Source organism: Balaenoptera physalus, assembly GCF_965194825.1.
Source record: "Balaenoptera physalus genome assembly, chromosome: 11".
Lineage (NCBI taxonomy): Eukaryota > Metazoa > Chordata > Mammalia > Artiodactyla > Balaenopteridae > Balaenoptera > Balaenoptera physalus.
The window spans coordinates 70,995,258-71,018,924 of record NC_138896.1 but is presented as its reverse complement, the minus strand read 5'-3'; the positions used below and the strand labels follow the sequence as shown (position 1 = coordinate 71,018,924).

The 23,667-nt window shown below is 43.9% G+C and overlaps 1 protein-coding gene across 5 annotated transcripts in view; it reads left to right on the top strand.

The window, feature by feature from the left end:
- Positions 1–23,667, top strand: part of CDC25A (cell division cycle 25A) — a 31,287-nt gene that overhangs the window by 6,287 nt on the left and 1,333 nt on the right. For 2 of the 5 annotated variants that reach the window (XM_082411997.1, XM_082411993.1), the window contains exons 6-15: positions 642–761; positions 3,890–4,024; positions 4,534–4,608; positions 7,285–7,458; positions 12,372–12,470; positions 14,358–14,420; positions 14,508–14,606; positions 15,304–15,434; positions 17,118–17,229; positions 17,440–21,659. In XM_082411997.1, coding sequence (XP_082268123.1) covers positions 642–761; positions 3,890–4,024; positions 4,534–4,608; positions 7,285–7,458; positions 12,372–12,470; positions 14,358–14,420; positions 14,508–14,606; positions 15,304–15,434; positions 17,118–17,229; positions 17,440–17,580 — 1,149 coding nt within the window. In that variant the 3' untranslated portion in view covers positions 17,581–21,659. The remainder of the gene's footprint in view (positions 1–641; positions 762–3,889; positions 4,025–4,533; positions 4,609–7,284; positions 7,459–12,371; positions 12,471–14,357; positions 14,421–14,507; positions 14,607–15,303; positions 15,435–17,117; positions 17,230–17,439; positions 21,660–23,667) is intronic. The other 3 variants (XM_082411996.1, XM_082411994.1, XM_082411995.1) reach the window with 2 other exon arrangements.

Below are 23,667 nucleotides of genomic sequence, written 5' to 3'. Positions count from 1 at the left end.
AACATCCATCTTCTCATATAGATACAGTAAAAGGAAAAGAAAGGAAAAAGGGAAACTTTTCTCCTTGTGATGAGGACTCTTAGGATTTACTCTCTTATCACCCAGAAGTGTTAGCTATAGTCATGATGTTGTCGTTAGTTTTTTTCCCCATTGCTTTTAGTATGGAAAGCAGTAACTTTAAGTGTTTTCCACTTAATTATCTCCTATTGGTAGAAAGAAGATGGAAAATATAAAGGCCTCTTTTAAGTTTAGACTGAAAAGTTTTTATTCCTATTCAATTATATTGAAATGAAATTGCTTTCGATTTTAGAAAGTTTTTTTAAATTGAAGTATAGTTGATAGGAAGTTGTTGATTTAGTTTTTAACTCATAGTGTTTTGTGTACCTGGCAGATACTCATGTGTTTATTAGGAAATAAAGTGTTTGTGGTAAGAGAAAAAAGTGCTGTATTAGAAGTTAGCTTTTGACAGAATCTTTGAAATTCTTAATTACACAGATCCAGTATTGGAATTAGATCAGAAATGGGTTTGGAGGCAGGTGATCAATACCCACTCCCTTGCTTGTCTCCTGAAGCTATAGCCGAGACCCTAGAGCTGGTTTTCGTAGACAGTGGATGATGTCTCAACTTATACTGTCTTGCAGGAAGCCTTTGAGTTTAAGAAGCCAGTAAGACCTGCATCTCGAGGCTGCCTGCATGCTCATGGACTGCAGGAGGGTAAAGATCTCTTCACACAGAGGCAGAACTCTGCCCCAGCTCGGATGGTACGTGCTCTGGCTTTCACAGTCCTGGGAGTTCCTGATGGGAAGAGATGAAAGCACCCTCTTTAACCTGGAGTTGAAGCAGCAGCTCTTGCTGTCTTTACCTTGACTTTGTTTTTTGAAACTAGACTCACATTTTTGGTGTTTCTGCTGTGTCTGGAGAGCAGACAGGCAGGAGCAGAGTGAGAGGTGATATGTTTGAAATATTGGACTTGAGCAAGGAATATTTGACCTTGTCAATTATGGGAATTCTGCAGGCGTCCTGGGTCATTCTTCTGAATGTATGTATGGTGGGATTATACGTCTTACTTCAAACTTGTCTTTTACGATGCGTCCTGAATGCTGAGAGGTACTTCCCAGAGTGATTTTGTTTGGAGAGAGCACTTGTCTTCTTCCAAACTTGGTTTATTAAGAACTATTATGTATTCCAGTGAACCCATTGCCTATAAGGCTCCTTGACAGTATTTGGGGCCACTTGTCCCACAGTTATTTACTTGCCAGAGACTGTCATTACTTCCTAATTTCCTACTGATGATCTGACAGACAGCTATGGACTAGAGAGGCCCAACTTGAGCAAAATGACCACATTCGGTTTCCAGGTTTTCCTGGGAACTTGCATCTGAAAATACAGCTTTCCAGTCTGGCTTATGGTCTGAGGTTCAGGTTCAGCTAGTATTGCTACTCTGTCTAGCATTTGCACAAAGCAATTTATGTCTTCTTGTCTTTAATCTTCATAAGCCTGTGAAGTACCTGGAATTACCCCACTTTACAGATTGGGAAAGTGTGGTCAGGGAGGTTGGGTAATTTTCCAAAGGACACAGATAAATGAAGACCAGAATTAAACAGTCTGCTGATTCCCAAGTACACAGTAACCCTCTGAGAGCTGGGTGTCCAAAACTAAATATCTCTAGTGTACACCTGAAGAACACAGCACCAGGGTTTCCTGTGATCACTTGGCCATCCCTAATTGTAGGTGCTGAAGGTACAAACTGAAAGAAAGCCAGTGCTAAGCTCAATGGTTTGGCTTTTGATCATGTCAGAGGGTATTTCTTTCTTTCTTTCTTCTTTTAAAAATATGTATTTATTCATTTGGCTGCATTGGGTCTTAGTTGCGACATATAGTATCTTTGTTGTGGCGTGTGGGATCTTTTGTTGCGGCACACGGGGCTTCTCTCTAGTTGTGGCATGCGGGCTCAGTAGTTGCAGCGCACAGACTCTCTAGTTATGGCACGTGGGCTCTCTAGTTGCGGCACGTGGGCTCTCTAGTTGTGGTACACAGGCTCCAGAGTGTGTGAGCTCAGTAGTTGTAGCACGTGAGCTCTCTAGTTGTGGCACGTGGGCTCTAGAGCGTACGGGGTTAGTTGCCCCGTGGCATGTGGGATGTTAGTTCCCGGACCAGGCATTGAACCTGAGTCCCCTGCATTAGAAGGTGGATTCTTAACCACTGGACCACCAGGGAAGTCCCAGAGGGTAGTTCTTTTGTATCCTTGCTTTTAGTCTCCAAGCACCATCTATATTTCCTCATAATGGCTTCTTGGTGTAGGAATCATGGAGAAAGAATTAGTTCCTGTCCAGAGATTGTCATTTTCTATAGCATATCTGCACCTGGGGACGCCAGAAGCTGGGTTACAAAAATTGGTATTATACCATAGTGTGAGCCTTCAGTGGATGCTGCCCCATGATAGAGTTATCTGCTCCTAGGCTCTGCTCGCTGAAAAACTGCCAGTGTGCCCAAGGTGTGCTCAGGTACACTTGTGGAGGATGAGAGGCAACCCAGAACTGTTTTATATTGTGAAGCAAAGCTAGTGCCTGAACCCAGAGTAGGCCAGCTGCAGAGAGGACCTCTAGGTGAGGTATCTACTCAGAAAACCAGAGGGCTGCTTGAGGATTAATGCATTCATACCCCAAAGAGATTCGTTGCTATGGGAGAGAAAAAAATCTATCTCTGAACTTTTTTCCTGGCTTTGGGAAGTACCTGGAAAAGAAATAATTCATTATCATCAATGTTTGTATTAGCAGTGTTTATCTCTAGATGGTAGATTTTTGAGTGGTTTTTATAAATTTTCTATACTAAATATATATTCATTTTATAATGGGGGTTTTACCTGAAAAACAAGATAGGGTTGCCTAATGAGATATACTCTATATTTTGACTCCAGGAATGGTCTCTCCTAGGGAGGGTATAGTGGGGAGAAAAGCTTGGGCTTTGTGGTCAAACAGGTGAGCTGTGTGATCTTGGTAACCTCTCTTAAGCATCGGTTTCCTGATTTGTTAAATAAAAAGAAAAGGATTAACTACCCTTAGTGTATTGTGAGGCTTAAATGGGATTATACATAAAAGGTTATATCCTAGTGTCTGGCACAAGTAATTCCTCAGTTAAAACTGAGCAGCTGTCATTTAAATTCCAGTTCCAAGTCTAGGATGGACTTTCTTTGTTGCGGCATGTGGGATCTTTCGTTGCAGCTTGCAGGCTTCTCTCTAGTTGCAGCACACAGGCTCCAGAGCGCGTGGGCTCTGTAGTTTGCGAGACGTGGGCTCTCTAGTTGTGGTGTTCGGGCTTAGTTGCCCCATGGCATGTGGGATCTTAGTTCCCCAACCAGGGATCGAACTTGCATCCCCTGCATTGGAAGGTGGATTCTTAACCACTGGACCACCAGAGAAGTCCCTAGGATGGACTTTCTAGAACTTTCTTGACTCTATATCCCTCTGTCAGAACTGGAGTTACAGAAGCATTCTCTAGTCCATTTTGTGGTTTCCATAGAGACTTGGTATCTTCTCACCCTTCCTCATTTTAGCAGATTATCACTTTGTCACAACCCCCATGCTGATCCCTGTTCACCAATTATAATCCTCAGAAAAAACAAACCTTGCCCTTCACAAGAGGCTAGCCCCAGATCTCACTGTAAGGTGAATTGCTCCTGGGGAGAGTTCTTTGTGAAGACTACTTGGCCTGACTCTACTCAGAACTGTGTGTGGACATCAATTCATTTATAATCTTAGGTTTCATTTTCCTTTGATTAGAGCTGCTAAAACTTCTTACAAGAAATATGTTTTCCTTCTAAAAACTAGTGACCCATCCAAGGAAATCAAAGCTGATTATTTATTAACAAGCCATGAATTCTGTCTTGTAGCTTTCCTCAAACGAAAGAGATGCCAGTGAACCAGGGCATTTCACTCCTTTTTTTATGCCCCAGTCACCTGTGACTGCCACTTTGTCTGATGAGGATGATGGCTTCATGGATCTTCTCGATGGAGAGAATCTGAAGGTACTATGTGTGTGTGTTTTCCCATCCATTTTACAACTACCCTGGAGAGAAGTCATCTGAAAAAGAACAGTGATCCCCCAACTGGCGGATATTTTTATTCATTTGTTGGGAATTTATTGAGACTCTGCTTCTAGCCTGATTAAATCCTATGGAGGAGTTCAAATGAAGACACTGATGTGATCCTTCTTACCCTGAAGGAGCTGACAATCCATTTTTCTGGCAAGAGATATGAATCAGGAACAGTGGAAGAATAGCTGCCACGTGGTGTAAAGCTGAGGAGAACAGGGTGCCTCCTCACGGCCCCTCAGGAGCATACCTTTAGCTATGCTCAGATACCGGGACTGTTAAGTGTTACTCTTTTCTGACCTTAAAATGTTGGGGACGGGGAAGGGGGTGAACATTAGAATGCTTCCTATCCAGGTCTTTCTGGTATTCTGCAGGAAGAATTCTAAAGCATTTAAACTAATGTTGTCTCTGCTGGACCTTTGTGACAGTTTTTCTTTGTTTAGAATGATGAAGAGACGCCGTCCTGCATGGCAAGCCTCTGGACAGCTCCCCTTGTCATGAGAAGAACTACAAACCTGGTAAGTCCTGGTGTGTCTAGAGGGAGCCACAGGAATCAAAATTGTTTCTTTTGAGATCCTGTGGTTGGGTCTATGGGCCTTTCCCTTGACTGGTCGCTAGTGTTTCCTGGTGTTAATGCACACTGTTTTTTCAAGTTTGTTTGTTTGGAGTTTTTTTGTTTTTGTTTTTGTCCTCATTGGTGTGTGAGGAAGTCTGGGTAATATAAAATGCATGCAGTTCTTGTTTTTATAATTTCTAGTTCATCTCAACTGTTCTTGGTCAGTTAATGTCTTTTCTATACAACTCTGACCTCTCTATTAACTTCTTTAAGATCACTGGATAATGCTGGCAAATATCTGCTAAATTGAACTTAAGAGACTCAGTTATTCTCAAACTCTGTCAGATTTGGTATCAGCTTAGATTTTAACTGACAGCTTCATGGGTGAGCAGTTTGTATCTGACAAGGAATTTGATCTCAGGCAGCAGGAATAGAAAGACTTCTGCTACAGGTACCATCTGTACCCACCCAGCCGATGGCTCTGTAGCAGATAGTGCTATCCTTCCTTAAGAGTGTTGACTGGAGAACCCTGGCCCAGAACAGAAAAAGGAGATGCTAGCCCTGCCCTATTCTGATGGGGAAGGAGAGAACACACTGGACTACCATATTGTTTTACTTTCCACAGCTGAGAGAATGTGGAGAGACTGGAGCACATTCAGAGAACACCCAGTAGAAGGAGGAGACTCAGACTGTGATAGATATTATGGACTGGTTGAAAAAGTTGGGACAGAAAGGCTTCGTTTGAAGAGGAATTAATTAGTCTTTTTTTTTGGCCTCGCTGCGCGGCTTGCAGGATCTTAGTTCCCCGACCAGGGATTGAAAGCGCCGAATCCTAACCACTAGACTGCCAGGGAATTCCCTGAAAAAACCTTCTCAATCTGAAGCCTTTAGTCTGAAGACTGTTTACTTTTTTTCTTGTTGTTTGTTTGTTTACTTTTTTATATCCTTCTCATTTATTTACATTCCTTAGCATCAGCACACTTGGCAAACAACAGTAACTCACAAAATGTCTCTTTCTCTCTCTCTATATATATATATATTTTTTTAAATACCCACCTATCTATATAGACTATAGACTTCTGTTTCCATCAGGGACACTTTCAAACAAAGTCAGACGCAAGGCTGTGCCTGTACAGGAACATATCCTCATTTATACAAACACCTAGGGAAAGTGAGATAGTATCACAATACAAATACAGTTATACACCCTTAGGTATACATATAAATTGATAAGTATATTTTTAAGTATCAGTGCCCCTGAACTATAAATATGGAACAAATGAACTACAGTCTTGAAGCCACTTACACATTATAGTAGATTAATGTGCAAAGCTTTGAGGGAATAGGCTACCCCAATACAAATGTTAGGATGAAATTTACTAGGTCCTTTTGAAAGACAAAATTATATACAGTGTGAGAATGCTTAGGAAATGGCTATCAGTTTTATAAGTTGGATTTAAAAATCATGAATAGTATGTGTGGGCCCTTCACAGTGGGGGGTTTCCTTTCACAATCATAGTAGACTTACAATTGCCAGGGGCTGAGCTGGAACTGGGGTTTCTGCCCTTGAGGAGCTTACAGTTCCTCTGAGATCCTATTAAAAGCAGTAGGCCCTCTTCCCAAAAATGCTTCCAGCTCTCCTAGGTAAAAAACAACAACAACAAGACAAAACTGACCTTACTTTTCTGAACAACATACTGTTAAAATAAACTTCTGTTAAAATAAACTTCAGAAAAATAAGGGGAAAATCCTTGGTCTCTAGGAGAGCCAGTGTGGGAGTGACATACTTGCTGGGGGACTATCAGGAACATTTCAAAGAAGAGGCAACACTGAAATTTTAGTATCAGCTTGAAAGGGAGTGGTTTACAGGGTATGAAAGGGCATTCAGCACAGAAGGAAAAGCCCTGCCAAGGAACACTGTGTTGTGAACGGGCTGAGATGAGTTTAGAGAGCTGAAGTCAGACTGTCTCTACCACTAGTCAGGTGGGCTGCCCTCAAACTGAGAAATTAGTCTTTAAAAGATAAGTACTATAGCACATCTTCCTGTATTTCCTTTGGCTTTGTAAGTCTTGAATTAAAATGCTCTGGTACAATCCAGAAAGAAAAACAACCAAGTAGAGAGAACGACTTTTGAACACAGTTTTGAAGGCACCCCCGCCCCCTGCAAACTTAGACTCAACTCTATTTTACCACCTTAACTGGCTCTGATTTATAGTATAATCCAGCTACCTCACACCCTTCTGGATTAAGGTGGGCTGTTAAAGCCTGTTCAAGCTGCTCGAGCAAAGTGCAAGTAATAAACTAGAAGGGAAGAGGAAGCCAAAAATGTGTCCCTGGCTGGAAGGTAACAGTTATTTGACTCTTAGGACCCTGTGCAGACAGTAGGCTTTTGAGGGCATGGATAGTCTTCCTCATTTCCATATAATGTCAGCTTTAGAACATGTTCATTGAACACCAGGGACTTGGTGTCTACAATGTGCCAGAGACTAGATAAATGGACAGTGTCTGTTTCCTAATTTAGGATGGATCAGTCTTAAACCATCCCAGGAAGTCCTTGGTCTATTCTCTTTACCATTCAAGTGAGTGTATGTTAAGGAAATACATTAAATGGGTCTCTTTCCCCCCCACCCCCACCAAGGGCAATCGTTGCAAGCTGTTTGACTCCCCTTCCACGTGTAGCTCCACCATCCTGTCAACGTTGAAAAGAACAGACCGATCGCAAGAGGAGTCCCCACGTGGAAATAGGAAGCGGAGGAAGAGCGTGGCTGGGGCCAGTCCCGAAGAGGCAGCTAGTCCAAAGAAGCCCCAGGAGGTTAGTTATGTGGGTTCTTTTTTGCTCAAGGACTGTGATATTGTATCTTTCAGTTCTAAAATGTTCATTTGATTCTTTTTCTTTGCTGAGACTTGCTGTTCTTGTTTCTCATTTGTTTCAATCATGTTCATAATTGCCTGTTGAAGCATTTTTATAATGGCCACTTTAAAATCCTTGTCAGGCAATTCCAGCGTCTGTTTCTGGTGTGGCTTTCTGTTGATTGTCGTTTCCTATTCAAGCTGAGATTTTCCTGGTTCTTGGTATGACAAGTGATTTTTCAATTATATCTATATTCTTTGGGTATTATGAGGCTATGTAACTCTTCTGTTTTAGCAGTTAGTCCTCTGGTACTGCAGGAAGGTGGGGATGGAAGTTCAGTTTCCCTTGATATGCCACCTAGGGTGGGGCAAGCCTCATGTTTGCTGGGCAGGATTCGGAGTTCAGGCTCCCTTCTAGGCCTCCGCTGACACCATCCCAGTGGAGTAGAGATTGGGACACTTAAGTACAGCTGGGCAGGGGTGGAAGTCTAAGCTCCCTACTTGTCGGGCCATGGAGTAGGGCCATAAATTTTTTTCCTTGGTGTTAGTTTTAATTTTTTTTGTGTCCTGTTCTATGTAGATCTATAAATTCCCACTACTTTAGGTTTGTCTCACAACTTTGAAGTGTTTCTCATTGTCATTTAGTTCTAGGTATTTTAGTTCTTTTATTTCCTTGTGATGAGAACTCTTAGGATTTATTCTCAACAACTTTCATATATACCATACAGCAGGCTTAACTATAGTCATCATGTTGTACATTACATCCCTGGTACTTATTTATATTATAACCGGAAGTTTGTACGTTTTGACCACCTTCATCCAATCCCCCTCCCCCACTGCCTGCCTCTGGTAACCACAAATCTGACCTCTTTTTCTATGAGTCTGGTTTTTGTTTTGGTGGTTGTGGTGATGGTTTGTATTGTGTTTTTTAAGTTTTTTCATTCCCCATATAAGTGATGTCACATAGTTATTTGTCTTTCTCTGTCTGACTTATTTCAGTTTCACTTGGCATAATGCCCTCAAGGTCCATTCATGTTGTCGAAAATGGCAGGATTTCCTTCTTTTTGTAAGGCTGAGTAATAATCCATTGTGTGTGTGTGTGTGTGTGTGTGTGTGTGTGTGTATCACAGCTTTGTAATCCATTCATCCGTCAATGAACACTTAGGTTATTTCCACTTCTTGGCTATTATAAATAATGCTGCTCTAAACATGGGGGTGCAGATATCTCTCTGACATAGTGTTTTCGTTTCCTTCTAATATATTCCCAGATGTGGAATTGTTGGCTCCTAGTTAGTTCTGTTTTTGATTTTTTTTTTTTTCTTTTTTTTCTGTTTGCTGCACCGCGCGGCAGGTGGGCTGTTAGTTCCTTGACCAGGGATCAAACCCATGCCCCCTGCATTGGAAGTGCAGATTCTTAACCACTAGACCTCCAGGGAAGTCCCTATTTTCAATTTTTTTGAGGAACATCCATACTGTTTCCCATAGTGGCCATCCCACTTTACATTCCCACCAATATTGTACAAAGGTTCCCTTTTCTTCACATCCTTGCCAACACTTGTTCCTTGTTTTTGTTGTTGTTGTTTTTTGTTTTTGGCATGACCGCGGGGACTGCGGGATCTTAGTTCCTGACCACGGATTGAACCCGGACCCGCAGCAGTGAAAGTGCGGAGTCCTAATCACTGGACCACCAGGGAGTTCCCTCTTTTTTTTTTCATTTTTATTTATTTACTTATTTATTTATTTATGGCTCCGTTGGGTCTTTGTTGATGTGCGCAGGCTTTCTCTAGTTGCGTCAAGTGGGGGCTACTCTTCATTGTGGTGCTCGGGCTTCTCATTGCGGTAGCTTCTCTTGTTGCAGAGCACAGGCTCTAGGCCCGCGGGCTTCAGTAGTTGTGGCTCTCAGGCTCTGGAGCGCAGGCTCAGTAGTTGTGGCACACGGGCTTAGTTGCTCTGCGGCTTGTGTGTTCTTCCTGGACCAGGGCTCGAACCTGTGTACCCTGCACTGGCAGGTGGATTCTTAACCACTGCAGCACCAGGGAAGTCCCCCTCTTGTCTTTTTGATGATAGCCATTCTTATAGTCATGAAGTGATATCTCATTGTACAATAGTTTGATTTTCATTTCCCTAAGTGATTAGTGATATTGATCATCTTTTCATGTACCTGTTGGCCATTTGTGTATCTTTGGGGAAATGTCTATTCAGGTCCTTTGCCTACTTTTTTTTTTTTTTTTTTTTTTATTTATTTATTTATTTATTTATTTTTGGCTGTGTTGGGTCTTCGTTTCTGTGCGAGGGCTTTCTCTAGTTGCGGCAAGCGGGTGCCACTCTTCATCGCGGTGCGCGGGCCTCTCACTATCGCGGCCTCTCTTGTTGCGGAGCACAAGCTCCAGATGCGCAGGCTCAGTAGTTGTGGCTCACGGGCCCAGTTGCTCCTTGGCATGTGGGATCTTCCCAGACCAGGGCTCGAACCCGTGTCCCCTGCATTAGCAGGCAGATTCTCAACCACTGCGCCACCAGGGAAGCCCCCTTTGCCTACTTTTTAAAACCAGATTATTTTAAAGATGCAGATGTAGAGAATGGACTTGACCTGGGGAGGAGAAGGATAAGCTGGGATGTAGTGAGAGACAAGCATTGACATATATACACTACCAAATGTAAAATAGCTAGCTAGTGGGAAGCAGCTGCATAGCACAGGGAGATCAGCTCGGTGCTTTGTGACCACCTAGAGGGGTGGGATAGGGAGGGTGGGAGGGAGACGCAAGAGGGAGGGGATATGGGGATATATGTATACCTATAGCTGATTCACTTCGTTGTACAGCAGAAACTAACACAACATTATAAAGCAATTACACTCCAATAAAGATGTTAAAAAAAAAAGATTGTGTTTTCACTATTAAGTTGTATGGATTCCTTATATATTTTGGATATTAACCCCTTATCAGATAATATGGTTTGCAAATATTTTTTCCACTTCTGTAAGTTGTCTTTGCATTTTGTTGATTTCTTTTAATGGGCAGAAGCTTTTTAGTTTGATGTAGTCTCAATTATTTTTTATTTTGTTACTTGTGCCTTAGGGGTCAAATCTAAAAAAATCATTGCCAAGACCCATGTCAAGGAGCTTTTTTCCTGTGTTTTCTTCTAGGAGTTTTATGGTTTCCTGTCTCACATGTAAGTCTTTAAGCCATTTCAAGTTATTTTTTGTGAGTAGTGTAAGATAGGGGTCTAATTTCATTCTTTCACATGTTTATATTCCATTTTTCCAGCATGATTTATTATTGAAAAGACTGATCTTCTCTTCATTGAGCATTCTTAGCTCCCTTGTCAAATACTAGTTGATGGTATTTATACAATTTATTTTGTAAACATGCACTTTCACTTTTCTTGTGGACTTGCTGGGTCCTAGGCTAGACATGTGTTTAGCTTTAGCAGACACTGCCATATAGCTTTCCAAAGTGGTTGTCCAGTCGGCTCTCTGTATCTGGGGGCTCTGCATCCGTGGATTTAACCAACTTTGCAATGCATTCTTACTGAGCACTAGCTGTTCTACGTGTCATTTTACATGAGCATCCTTGGGTGTCCTGAAACCAATCTCACAGATACCGAGGGCTGGCTGTACTCACAACAGTGTGTGAGAGTTCCAGTTCTGCCACATCCTTACCAGTAGTATCCGGTGTTGTTCATCCCTTTAACTTTAGCCATTCTGGTGAGTGTGTAGTATCTGATTCTAACTTGCATTTCCCTGATAGTTATTTTTCTTGGTCTTAGATTTTCTTCTCTATTACTCAGCCAAGTTTCTAGCCCATATTTCTATTGGGTTGTCTCTTATTTGTGGGAATGTTTTATATATTCAGAGATGAATCTTTTATTGAGATGAATGCATATCTGCCCACTCTGGCTTGCCTGTTCTTACCTAATCTTGTTTTGATGAACAGAATTTCTTGATTTTTTTTTTTTTAAACATGTTTTAATTTATCAGTCTTTTTATGTTTAGTGTTTTTTGTGTACTGCTTAAGAAATCCTGGGACTTCCCTGGTGGTCCAGTGGCTAGGACTCCACGTTCCCAATGCGGGGGGCCTGGGTTCGATCCTTGGTCAGGCAGCTAGATCCCACATGCCGCAGCCAAGAGTTTGCATGCCACAACTAAGACCTGGTGCAGCCAAATAAATAAATATAAAATACACTAAGTGTATAAAAGAAATCCTTACTTCCCCCCGATTAGCCCTTTTGACGTGTCCTTTGAAATACGAGTGCTTCCTTGACTAATGACAAAGTGTTCCAGGTTTATCTTGTACATTTCTTGTCCCAGCCTGGAGTCAATCAAAAAGCTCTGGTTTCTTTTAGTGGAAAATACAGTTGACCCTTGAACAACATGGGTTTGAACTGTGAAGGTCCCCTTATACGCAGATTTTTTTCAATAAATACATACTGTGGTACTGCACGATCTGTGGTTGGTTGAATTCGGGGATGTGAGATGGTGGCCCTAACCCCCGTGTTGTTCAGGGGTCAGCTGTATTATTTAGAGAGCACACTGACCGAGGGGCTACTTACTGCAACCCTGGAGCTTCTCAGTGGGTAGAGCTAAGAAATACTTCTTTTAGACTTAGCCCTAGTTTTAACCCTCCTTTTTTTTTAAAAAAAAAAAAGGAAGTTTCAGAGCAATTCAGTTAGAATTGAATTCAGTTCAAATAATAGTATACCTAGTCAGTAACCCATATTCTTTTCTTCACTCTAGAGTCAGTCAAATAAGAAAGGTATCTTTTTGCTAAATATGGACTTTAACATTTCAGTCTCTTCTTCCTGACATGTTCCAGGTGAATGTTTTCAGAAGTTCTGTTCAGAAGCCTGGCCTCATTCTCCACCTTTGATTTGTTACAGATTCTACATCAGTCTTTATCCCTGGTATCTTCCCCAAAAGGGACCATTGAGAATATTTTGGATAATGACCCAAGGGACCTTATAGGAGACTTCTCCAAGGTAATTGCACGCAGAACTGCTCTGTGATGCAGGATTGGCAGGGGGGTACCTAAAACGCCCCCGCTCAGCCTTCCTCCCTCCCTGAAGTGGCTCCTGGGGTTCCCCCCACCCCACCCCACCCCGCCAAGGGGACGCAGTTTGAAATTTTTTTTTAAGATAAGGAAACACATTCATGATCAGGTGTATCTCAGTCTCTGTGGGACTGTAGAACTTACTGGTGCTGGTCAGAGGTTTCAAGTAGGGAGCCACCCGCCAGCCACCTTGACACCAACCCAAAGACCAGGCTCTCTGGGAACTGTGTTTGTGATTATAAAAGCAGTACTGCAGAAAAGTGTAAAGAAGCAGAAATAAACCTCTAGCCTCACTGTATATAAGTCTGTATATCAAAAGGTCCTCTTAGAATGTCCAGGATTGAGACTAAATTTCTCCATTGTCCAGAGGAGCATGGCCCTCGAGGGAAAAGGCCCTCAGGGAGGTCCAGAGGAAGGTCTGCTGATGGCCTGATACAGGTTGGCTGCCTTTGAGCTGTGGTGAAATGTGACACATTCCTGTGTCAGTAGTAGCTTGTTTAGCCACATATGACTTGAAGGTCCCCAGACCAGTCTTTTACGTATTAATGTAGCTAACATTTATGGAATCACTTATTATGTGTAAGGCAAAGATTCCAAAATGAGACACAGTTCCTTCCCTCAAAACACTTAACGTATGGTCAGTAAGACATCATGCCACATGGACATGTACCACATGTATCACATGGTAGATTGAAGTAAACATCAGTGCAATGAAAGCAGCAGACTAAGAAATAAAAGGGTTGTCTCAGTCTCAGCTAGGCGATTGGGGAAGGTTTGGATCTGGGCTAGATATTTCAACCAGGTGGGAGAAATAAGTGGATTAAAAATAGAAGACAACGGGGAGGGGGAAGGGTAAGCTGGGATGAAGTGAGAGAGTAGCACTGACATATATACACTACCAAATGTAAAATAGATAGCTAGTGGGAAGCAGCCGCATAGCACAGGGAGATCAGCTTGGTGCTTTGTGACCACCTAGAGGGGTGGGATAGGGAGTGTGGGAAGGAGACGCAGGAGGGAGGGGATGTGGGGATATATGTATACATATAGCTGATTCACTTCATTGTACAGCAGAAACTAACACACCATTGTAAGGCAATTATACTCCAATAAAGATGTTAAAAAATAAAATTAAATAAAATTTAAAAAAAAAATAGAAGACAGTTCTAGTCTGAAGGGAAGAGCAAGCCAAGACCTGGGTGTGGTGTGTCCTTGCTAGTAGAAGCTTGCACCTGAATTGAAGCTGTTGGTTGTGTTTGTCATAATGACCCCACACATGGCCACGGGATTGGGTGAGCACTTGACTCGGCCAGTCCGCCCTAGTGAGTAATTACTGATGTGCCCGTCCTTCCCCCTCAAGGCTAGGCCCAGCCTCACTCATTCCACCTCCAATGTCTAGCACCATGCTGGACATAGCAGGTGCTCAGTAAACAATGAAGTCATTCCTCTCTGTGTCCTTTATGTGCTGCACACAGTCTGGCTGCTGAGGTGAGGGTTCCTTCCAAAAGCGGGAGAAAAAGGAAATCACCTGAGGTTTCTGTATTCAAGTCTGGCTTACTAGCTGGCTAACCTTGGACAAGGTACCTGGCTTTGACATATAGAAATGGGGATAATGTGCCTTATAGGTCTGTGTGAAAATTCAATGTCAGGATATTAATGAAGTGCCTAGACAAGTAACCAACATATTCTATTAGATTAATGTTTGGTTTTTGTTTTTAAGCTGACTCTTACCAGGAAGGCAAGCAATATAAAAATGTTGCATTTTTAAGCTTTTGGATTTGCTAAGTATTTCTCTCTCTCTCTCTCTCTTTTTTTTAAGTGTTACCTCTTTCATACAGTTGCTGGAAAGCATCAGGATTTAAAATACATCTCTCCAGAAATTGTAAGTCATCCTTTTGGAACCTGCCACACATGGAATCTCCATGTTCCTGGCAGCCAGAGTTGATTCTCCTTGGCTCTCTCTCCACAGATAGCGTCTGTTTTGAGTGGCAAGTTTGCCAACCTCATTAAAGAGTTTGTTATCATTGACTGCCGATACCCATATGAATATGAGGGAGGCCACATCAAGGTATGGATTCCTGAGGCTTGTGGGCGAGCCCTGCTGTTGTGGGAGGCATAGCAGGAGCCCTGGACAGCATCTGTGATTTTTTTTTTTTAAAGGGGGAGGTGACACCTGGCTGCTCATTATAATGCTCACATGCTGGTTATGAGAATTGTAAAAAGCAGCAGTGGGCATGAAAGGCATTTGACTCCTGGTACACTGAAAGAATGTTCCCTGGTCTGCACTAATCTCTACCACACTGTACAGCAACTGCTTCCTGTTCTGTCCCTCAGGCCATCACCATCACCATCAGGGGCATTTCTAAATGGTACCCACTGACTTCTAAGCCATGCCTGGACATGAAGCCATGAGGAGAAGCCAGTCTCTGGCAACATGTCCCAGTCTGTGCCAAGCCTAGTGATGCCTCTTACATTTATAGTTGCCTGGTTAGGTGGGTGTTGGAACATACTTTCCCAGGAAGAAAGTAATTGGTTGTGCCCTTTTAATCTTTTAACCAATAATATAGTGTTGAAATACGGTAAGGAGGTACTTTAAATACAGTGTTAGTGTTTGCCACTGTCATGGCCGTGAAAGTCCCGGGCATTCACAAATATCACTTATACAGTGCACACAGTCATAACAGAATTTGAGGTGCCCATTTGAAGACCACTCTTGAAGAATCATTACTGCGAGTGTGAAACGTGAGTCTCTGGTGCCTTCACAGGGTGCAGTGAACTTGCACATGGAAGAGGAGGTTGAAGACTTCTTACTCAAGAAGCCCATCGTACCTACGGATGGCAAGCGTGTCATCGTGGTGTTCCACTGCGAGTTTTCTTCTGAGCGAGGCCCTCGCATGTGAGTGGGCTCCAGGGCATGGCCCCCATACTTTTGTGGGACAGCCTGTTGCACATCGAAAGTCATTTCCATGCCTTAGCCTACACACATGGTGTGTAAATACCTAGTTTTGTAAAAGTATCAATTCACGTGTAACAGGTATTCTCTCAAATCCTTAACCTGTTTTGCAGTCAATTGATTTCATGAACAGCTTCCTGGAGTGTAGTTTATAGGCTTGCCCTAACAGTTTCACAGTAGTCGTCGTGGAGGGCTTTCTGGCTTCCCCAGTCCAGCCTGTGACACAGGTGTTCCCTGTGCAACATCCCCCGAGGATCTGGCCTCTGCTTCATCACCCCCACTCCTGAGTTAGTCCTGGCTACTGCTGGGCATGGCTCACTGTCCATCCTTCCTTTGTATTGAATTAAACTCTGGCTCTTCCAGTTTCCCCCACTGTCCTTATTTCTACCTATGGGGCTACTGTTCTCAGGTGACATCCTTCAGGTACAGTGTGGTTGCTCCTTATGCAAATGCCAGAAAAGTGTGATGTCCTCTCTGCAAAACTTGATGTGATGCTCTCGAACACTTGTCAAATCCACGTTTGCAAAGGAGTGGGTTATGTTACCTTCACATTATCGCCACATTAGAGGTGAAAAGAAATGCCGCCCGCCCCCCCATCCCCACCCCTTATTAATAAGAACTTCTGTTAGGGTTTTGGTGACTAAGGCCCTGTTATAGTTTACTACAAAGATAAGTTTTATACCAAAATAAGTGAAAGTATAATTACAATAAAACAACATCACTTCAGATTTAAAATAATACTCTGATGCTCTAACAACATCTTTCCACACTCTCACTAATGGTGACAGGACTGGTTCTGAAAATGTGGTCAGAAGTGAGTGGTGGTATTAAAAAACTAGGGGGAAGGCCAAACAGCTGCCCATCTGTGCTAGGTCCCTTCAGAAAGGACTGCCAGCCTGGACGTGTCAGGGGCTATTGAGGCAATGAAGGTACAGCAGTGAGCAAACAGGACTGACCTGCCGCAGGGGAGGTCCCAGTGGAGAGACGGAAGATGGTTGTGACAAATGCTGAGCAAACGGGGACAGAGGTGGCAGGGAGCAGCGCAGCTTCACTAGGAGGGTCCAAGAGAGACTTTTCTCATGGTTCAAGTTCTTGTGCCACCTTTTTTGGAACCATTTCAAGCTCAGAAAGAGTGCATGCTTCCCCTGATTTCATCGACTGGTGATATTTTGCTGCATTTGCACACATATAACTATAGGAGTATACAGTACACTACACAATAGTCCATTTTAGTACAGGATGCAAGTAGGCGCCCTGAGACAGGAGCAAAGCTCAGAAGGAGGTAAGGGAGAGACACTGGTCGTGGAGGGTGGAGAATGCAGAGGGAAGCTGGCTGAGAAGCTGTCACCGAAGATTAGGTGCTGGTGGTGGCAGGGAAGATGCTGGGCAGAGATCAGTTGCTAGGGCTGTTTAACTTGAAAAGTTGGGAAGAGACCATCTACCTGCCAATACGAGGCAGTGGCACTGGCTGTGAACACTATTCCTGAAGATAACAGGTGGCCAGGAAATCACAAGTCGACACTGATTGTTTCCAAGAATGAAGGTAAAGTTGGGGAGATGTGTGTAAGGAACACTGCTTTCACTGTGTAGAGCTAACCATGCTTTGGCTTTCCTTCCCCTTTATAGGTGCCGATATGTGAGAGAGAGAGATAGGCTTGGTAACGAGTACCCCAAACTCCACTACCCGGAGCTGTATGTCCTGAAGGGCGGATATAAGGAGTTCTTCCTGAAATGCCAGGTAAGATGGACTCTCTGGAGGGCAGTGGCCGCCCCTCCACCCAGATGTCTGGTGGTCATGGGTGTTTCTTGCCAGGGGTCTGGGGATTTGCCCTGCACACAGAAGGGCCCTAGAACTTGCTGAGCAGAGCCTTGCAGCCCCCCTCAGGGAGGGAGCAGGAGTGTGCGTATGAAGCAGGTGTGCCCTGACTTCGTCCTGTCTTCCCGCCAGTCTCACTGCGAGCCCCCCAGTTACCGGCCCATGCACCACGAGGACTTTAAAGAAGACCTGAAGAAGTTTCGCACCAAGAGCCGGACCTGGGCCGGGGAAAAGAGCAAGAGAGAGATGTATAGCCGTCTGAAGAAGCTCTGAAGGTCTCAGTGCCAGACAGCAGCAGCCTGAGCCTCCCTCCCTACCCCCCTCCCCTCTTTGCTGCAGAGAAACTTGAGCAAAGGGGCCAGCCGTGTGACATTTGGAGAGAAGGCCTGAGGCTTCCATGTCTTAAACCTACCTCCCACTCTCCCAGGGTTGGAGCCCAGAGCATCCTGCTGGCTCTTCTGTCCCTGTAAGTCGTCCTCCTTCTGCAACAGGACGGTCTGCCAAGGCTGTCACGTGCCACAGCACAGTTCCAAGCACCAAGTCAAGATGTTCTGACTCCTCATCCCCCACAGCTGGATGAGCTGCCTGGGCCTCGTTGGGTACTGGCCTTCTCTCCTGAGGGGAGGGGTAGGAGAGTCTGAGTGGAGAGAAGACTCACAAATGCTGCTGGCCAAATACCAAAGACGGCCTGTGAAGGAAAGGTCTTTGTGGGATAACCCATATCATTAATTTATTCAACTTCATCAGTCACTTTCTTTTCTTTCTTTTTTTGTAATCAACTCCTGGAGACTTTTATTTAACTGCTTCTTTAAGTTACAATACTGCCATCCTAGGTGGGGTTTTATCATCCCAGGGACTACCTCTGCCTTTAATTTTTAAAAAAAAAAGAAAAAGGGAGGGGGAAGAAGAGGGACATGAGTTGTGGGACAGAGAACTAGGCACTCTGTCACCCCCAGGAGGCGCTGCAGTACTGGGGCTGCTGCTATTTACAGCCAAGGACTGAGACACTGGTGGGAGCAGGCCCCAGACTCAGGCTTGGCTACAGGACATAAGCTAAACCTCCCAGACCTACCTCGAAGGCCCCTGAGATCTACTGGGTGACCCTGCTCGCTGTGATGTTGCTGGTCTAGGAGTCACGGTCAGGAAAGCACTTGAGGCGGCTTCCATTGGGCCACCCCCAGGTCAGTGTTGGAACATGGTAGAGCAGGGATCCCAGTGTAGGCGGGCAGGGATGGGGGGCTCTGCCCTATAAGGGAAGGGAGTATATATTGAGTGTCTTTCTTCTATTACTCTGATACTCTTTGATCGCTTCTATTTTAATTTTTTAAAAATAGTCATTTTATGATCAAGGAGTATCAAATCAGTGTTGGCTGGGCCACCCAAGGCTGGGGAGAGGGGCTGGAAGCCCTGGGCATTAGAAGGGAGTGGGTGCTGGCAGAGATGACTATAGAATGTGTTTCTCAGGAGGCAGTGTGGTGGATTTTGAAGGTAAAACTTTGAGTTTATCATGTTTCAATTTGAGGGACAGGGAGAGATGGATCATCACCAGTTGCCCCTCATCTCATCCCACAGAAGTGGGGGTCTCAAAGGAACACCTCCCAGGGAGCTGGGGCTGAGTTGATTGATTATAGACAGGCCTGTTTGGTTCCTTTTCATCCGCACCCTTAGGTGCTGGCTTCCTCACCATCTTTGTTCCATTGGGGTATAGCGAAGTTTTTCTTATATAGCAGATTCAGTCTCCCCTCTTGCCCCGGCTTCCTGTTCTGGGGGCGGGGAGAGACTCAGTGATACTGGAGATGACTGGTTGCTGTGTTATGGGTTTGAGTTGCATTTGACTATAAAACAATCTTGTTAGAAAAAGTATGTGGGAAGGAGGGGAGCAGGGGGAGAAGGCCTCTTCCCCCACACACATTGAGACACATCTTAATTAGTCTGTAATCTTTATTGTAAGGATTCTGTTGGTTGAATGCCTGAAAAGGGAGGTGGGATGGCCTTTAGAATGTACCAGCTTAGTAACATTGGTAACCAACTGTTGCAGGCTCTGAAAATAAAAACAATCTTGAACCCATGCTCTCTGCCTACTTCATAATGTATTTAAAGGGAATTGTGAGTCCCTTTAAAAGTTCTGGGACCACACTTGACTAAAACCAGAGGCTGGGGCAGCGACATTTCCTTAAGAGGCCAAAGAGCTGTCATGTGGCCTGGCGTCAGGGATGGCCAGATGACCTTCACTTATTACTCTTGAGTCCAAAAACAAACTTGTGATTCAGGTTGATTTACAAGATGCAGTAGGGACATGAAAAGCCTGCCTGAACCTCTGACATTCTCTTACAAGATGTATTAATTCATAGGATTGAGCAACAGACCAAAGGAGGGACCACTGTAAAGGACATAGGAGTTTCAGTTGTGTTCTGAAGGAGCCAGAGAGGATACTGCAGAAGGAAATCAGGCAGATGGTGAGTCACGGGCCCACATGCAACCAGAGAAACTTGGACCTGTAATGCTGGGGGCTATTGCCAGAGTGGATACCAGCTGGAGCAAAAGTCTATTACAAAATAGAGTGGTGCCGAGATAGCAAGTAATTTGTGTTCTTTTTTTTGGGGGGGGCTGTACCACGAGGCTTGTGCGATCTTAGTTTCCCGACCAGGGATGGAACACAGGCCCTCAGCAGTGAAAGCGTGGAGTCCTAACCACTGGACACCAGGGAATTCCCTCAAGCTTCATTTAGACATAGTCCCCTTCTGATTTGCCTCTATAGTAGAGGCATTATTCCAGCCTTTAAAAAAAATTATAAGACAATGTGTGAAGAAAGGAAGTCCCCTGTGATACCAACCTCCAGTGAGTGTTACTGTTAACGTGCTCATAAAGATTTGGAGGGGAGAGCACTATCTCCCTCATCTCCCCACTTCCTCTCCCAGATGGTTTATTAACCCTTCCAAAGAGACACTGCATGTCTAAGCACGGCCACCCTACTCTCCACTCAACTTTCGTCACACCATTTTTTTAAACAGTATATATATGTAGGTATATATACATGTACATATATAAAGAGAGTTATGTACAATATCTAGAGGTGATTTTCAACTGCATATAAAATCACATGGCTGTACTCTGTTTAACCCATCCCATATCACAGTACCTTCCCAAAGACAAGACTCCATATTCCTAATGAGAAGATTCGAAAGTTTTGATTAGTTAGACCACAAACTAAGTTTCATGGCGGAAATAGCTAAATATTTACTATAGCTATAAATATATTATTTGTACACATTTAAAAGCATATAAATGTTAATTTAGATATGCTGCTTTTTCTCAATCTTTCAGAATGAATTGTTATTTAAACTCTTCAACATCTATTTCTGTATCATGGGCTATTTCTGTATCGTGTATTTGAGGTGATACAGTACTTTTCTAATTCATTTATGAAAAACTTTATGCCAAAACCAACTATCCTTTCTTGTAATTAGGGTTTTTTCATTTGTCACGTCAGTGTATATTTATGATTTCTACAAGATCACTACCTTTTTTAATCATGAGGAATTTCAAACATAAAAGTAGAATAAGAAGCCCCTTTTCTGCGCATCACACAGCTTCAACATCTACTCAGAGCAAGTCTTGTTTCTCTTCTTCACCTCACCCCATTTTGCTTTTTAAATTTACTTTGAGGGAATTCCCTGGTGGTCCAGTGGTTAGGGCTCCGCATTTCCACTGCAGGGGTCAGGGGTACGATCCCTGGTTGGAGAACTAAGATCCCGCAAGCCACACAGTAATACTTCTGGATTGTTGCCAAAGCTAGCTGGTCTCCTGTCTGGCCCGTTGTTGCCACAGTCACCTTGCTAAAATGAATAATTCGTTCAAACCATTCTTCCTTGAGAATTTAGTGTTTCTTTGCCTATAAAATGAAACCTGAACTCTAGCCCATGTGCTAAGATATAACCCCAGCCTTATCTGTGTTCATATTAAGCTCCAATAACAGGGTGGTATTCTGTTTTCCAGAATGCACCCTGCCCTCTGAACCTTGCTTGTTAGAGCTGGAAGCCTGCCATGCAGAAAGTTTACATTTACTATTAAAAAAAAAAAAAAACCTAATGGGCACCCACAAGGTTATGGGCTGGTTAACTGAAAACCTTCAGCAAAAAAACTCATTAAAAAATTTGAGGACAACTGTGTGCAAGGCGTGATCCCTTGGTTCAGATAAGAATTTTTAAAGGACATAAGGATGTATAAAAAATAATTAAACACTCATATTCCGCACACAGCTTAGGAGTAAACAGCATGGCTGAAGCCCGCCCCCCCCCCTGCCTACCCCAGCTTGGTTATAAACCCTCTAGTCTTCCTGCATCCTCCTCAAGGTAACCATTATCCTTCACTGGCATGACTGTTTCCTAAGCAAGAAGATACAGAATAGTTTTTCATGTTTAAAACTTATACATAAGTCTCTCCATTTTGTGCGCATTCATCTGCAACTCTGGTTTTTACTACTCTGCTTCTCACACTAAACCACATGAGGGCACTTTGCTCCAGGAAGGTCAAAACATGGGTCAATAGTGACTCGCTGGGCCAACCACTCCAGGGGATGAAACTGCAAGTAAGCCACTTCTCCTTCTCTGGGGCCTTTTCTCATGGATCACAAAGGGCATTTGAAGTAGATGTTTCCCTGTGGCCACCCCTGTCCCAACATTCTGTGGCTCAGGTATTTGGATGGCCCTTTGGATACCCCAGTACCCACTTCAGGATCTACTGGGAAGAAGTACCTCTGTGGAAGAAGAGCTGGTTTTTTACATGCCCATTCAACAGACATTCAAATTGTTCCCACCACTGCAGATAAGTAGGTGTGTGAGATGCAGGCTTTCCCTCAAGGAGCTCACCAACTAATGGGAGGAGGAGCTCCTTAAAGATTAGGAGCCCTTGGGAGTAACACTTGCATGTAACTGAAGCTAGGATAAGAGACAGGTTCAGAGGAAATGGCGCCCAAGAGGAGTGGCAGGAAGCACACCACAGAAGTGACCATTAAGCCTAATCTCGAGTAGAAGTCTCAGGAGAGAGAGGGCATTCCAGGAAGAAGGACTAAATGGTACAAAGGTGACAGCATACCCTCATGAACGTAGGTGAGGTAAGAATGAAGTTTGGGGGTCAGGGGTGGTAGAGAGGGACACTCCTTCAATATGGAGCTGAGGGGTCTGCTTCAGGGATCTCTGAGAGCAGGACTTCTCAGACTTAGCAGAAGAAACACTTGGGGAACATGTTAAAATGCAGGTTCTGATTCTGTAGGGCTGGGGCCTGAGATTCTGCATTTCTAACAAGCTCCTGATGCTGCAGGTCCTTGGACCACACTTTAAACAGCCAGCTTGTGTGAAGCAGTACAGTCGCTGATGGCAGGGTGGAGGATGGCTGGTTGGTGAGGAAGGATGAGGGCGATGAAGAGAAGGGCAGTGGGCATGAGGACCTGATGAGGGCTGGGCGGGAGGGAGGGAGGGACCTAGGTTCCTAACCTGAGGAACTGGGTAGACCCTTGGCACTTAGAGCAGAAAAATGCAGGAGGAAAGGAAGTATCTGCACTGAGGAACTATATAAAATTACCAGCCTAGATTCTTCACACATGTCAGTGTCATACACAACGGAGAGGCTAAGGAACTGTTCAGATTAAGGAGACTCAAGAGACATGACAAGTAAATGAAATACGTGATCCTGGATGGGATCTGGGACCAAACAAAAAAGCAAAAAGTGCTAGATAGGACATTTTGGGGACAACTGACCAAGTGGAAATATGGACTATTGATTAGGTTAAAATATTGTCTCGATGTTAAATTTCCTGAATTTGATAATTATAGAAGGATATCCTTATTTTCAGGAAATAACACACTGAGGTTAAGGTTAAGGACTATGATGTAACCTACTTCCAAATGGTTTCACAAAAGAAACTCTGTGTGTGTGTGTGTGTGTGTGTGTGTGTGTGTGTGTGGGGTATAGAGACAAGAACAGAGAGAGGAGAAAGCAAATGAGGCAAATGTTAAAAAATAAATGACTTGGTAAGTGGGTAGGGGAGTTCTTTGTACTACTCTTGCAGCTTTTCTGTAAGTACTATATTTCAAAAGAAAACATTTTAGGAGGAGGGGACAGCAGTGCTGAGCTCCTCCTATGTGGACAGGGCAGATTTGGACAGTGGACTGTCCAGATTCCTGGGTGGTCAGGGGGTGAACGTGCGGGGATTCCTCTGGAGAAATATCCAGGCTGGTGACAGCAACTTGTCCCAGGCATGCAAATGGCAGTTGAAGGGACAGGTGGAGAGAGGTCCCAGTGAGGGCGGGGACCCGAGGGAAGGGGAGCCGGAGGCGGGAGGGAGGTCAGATCTCAGGGAGA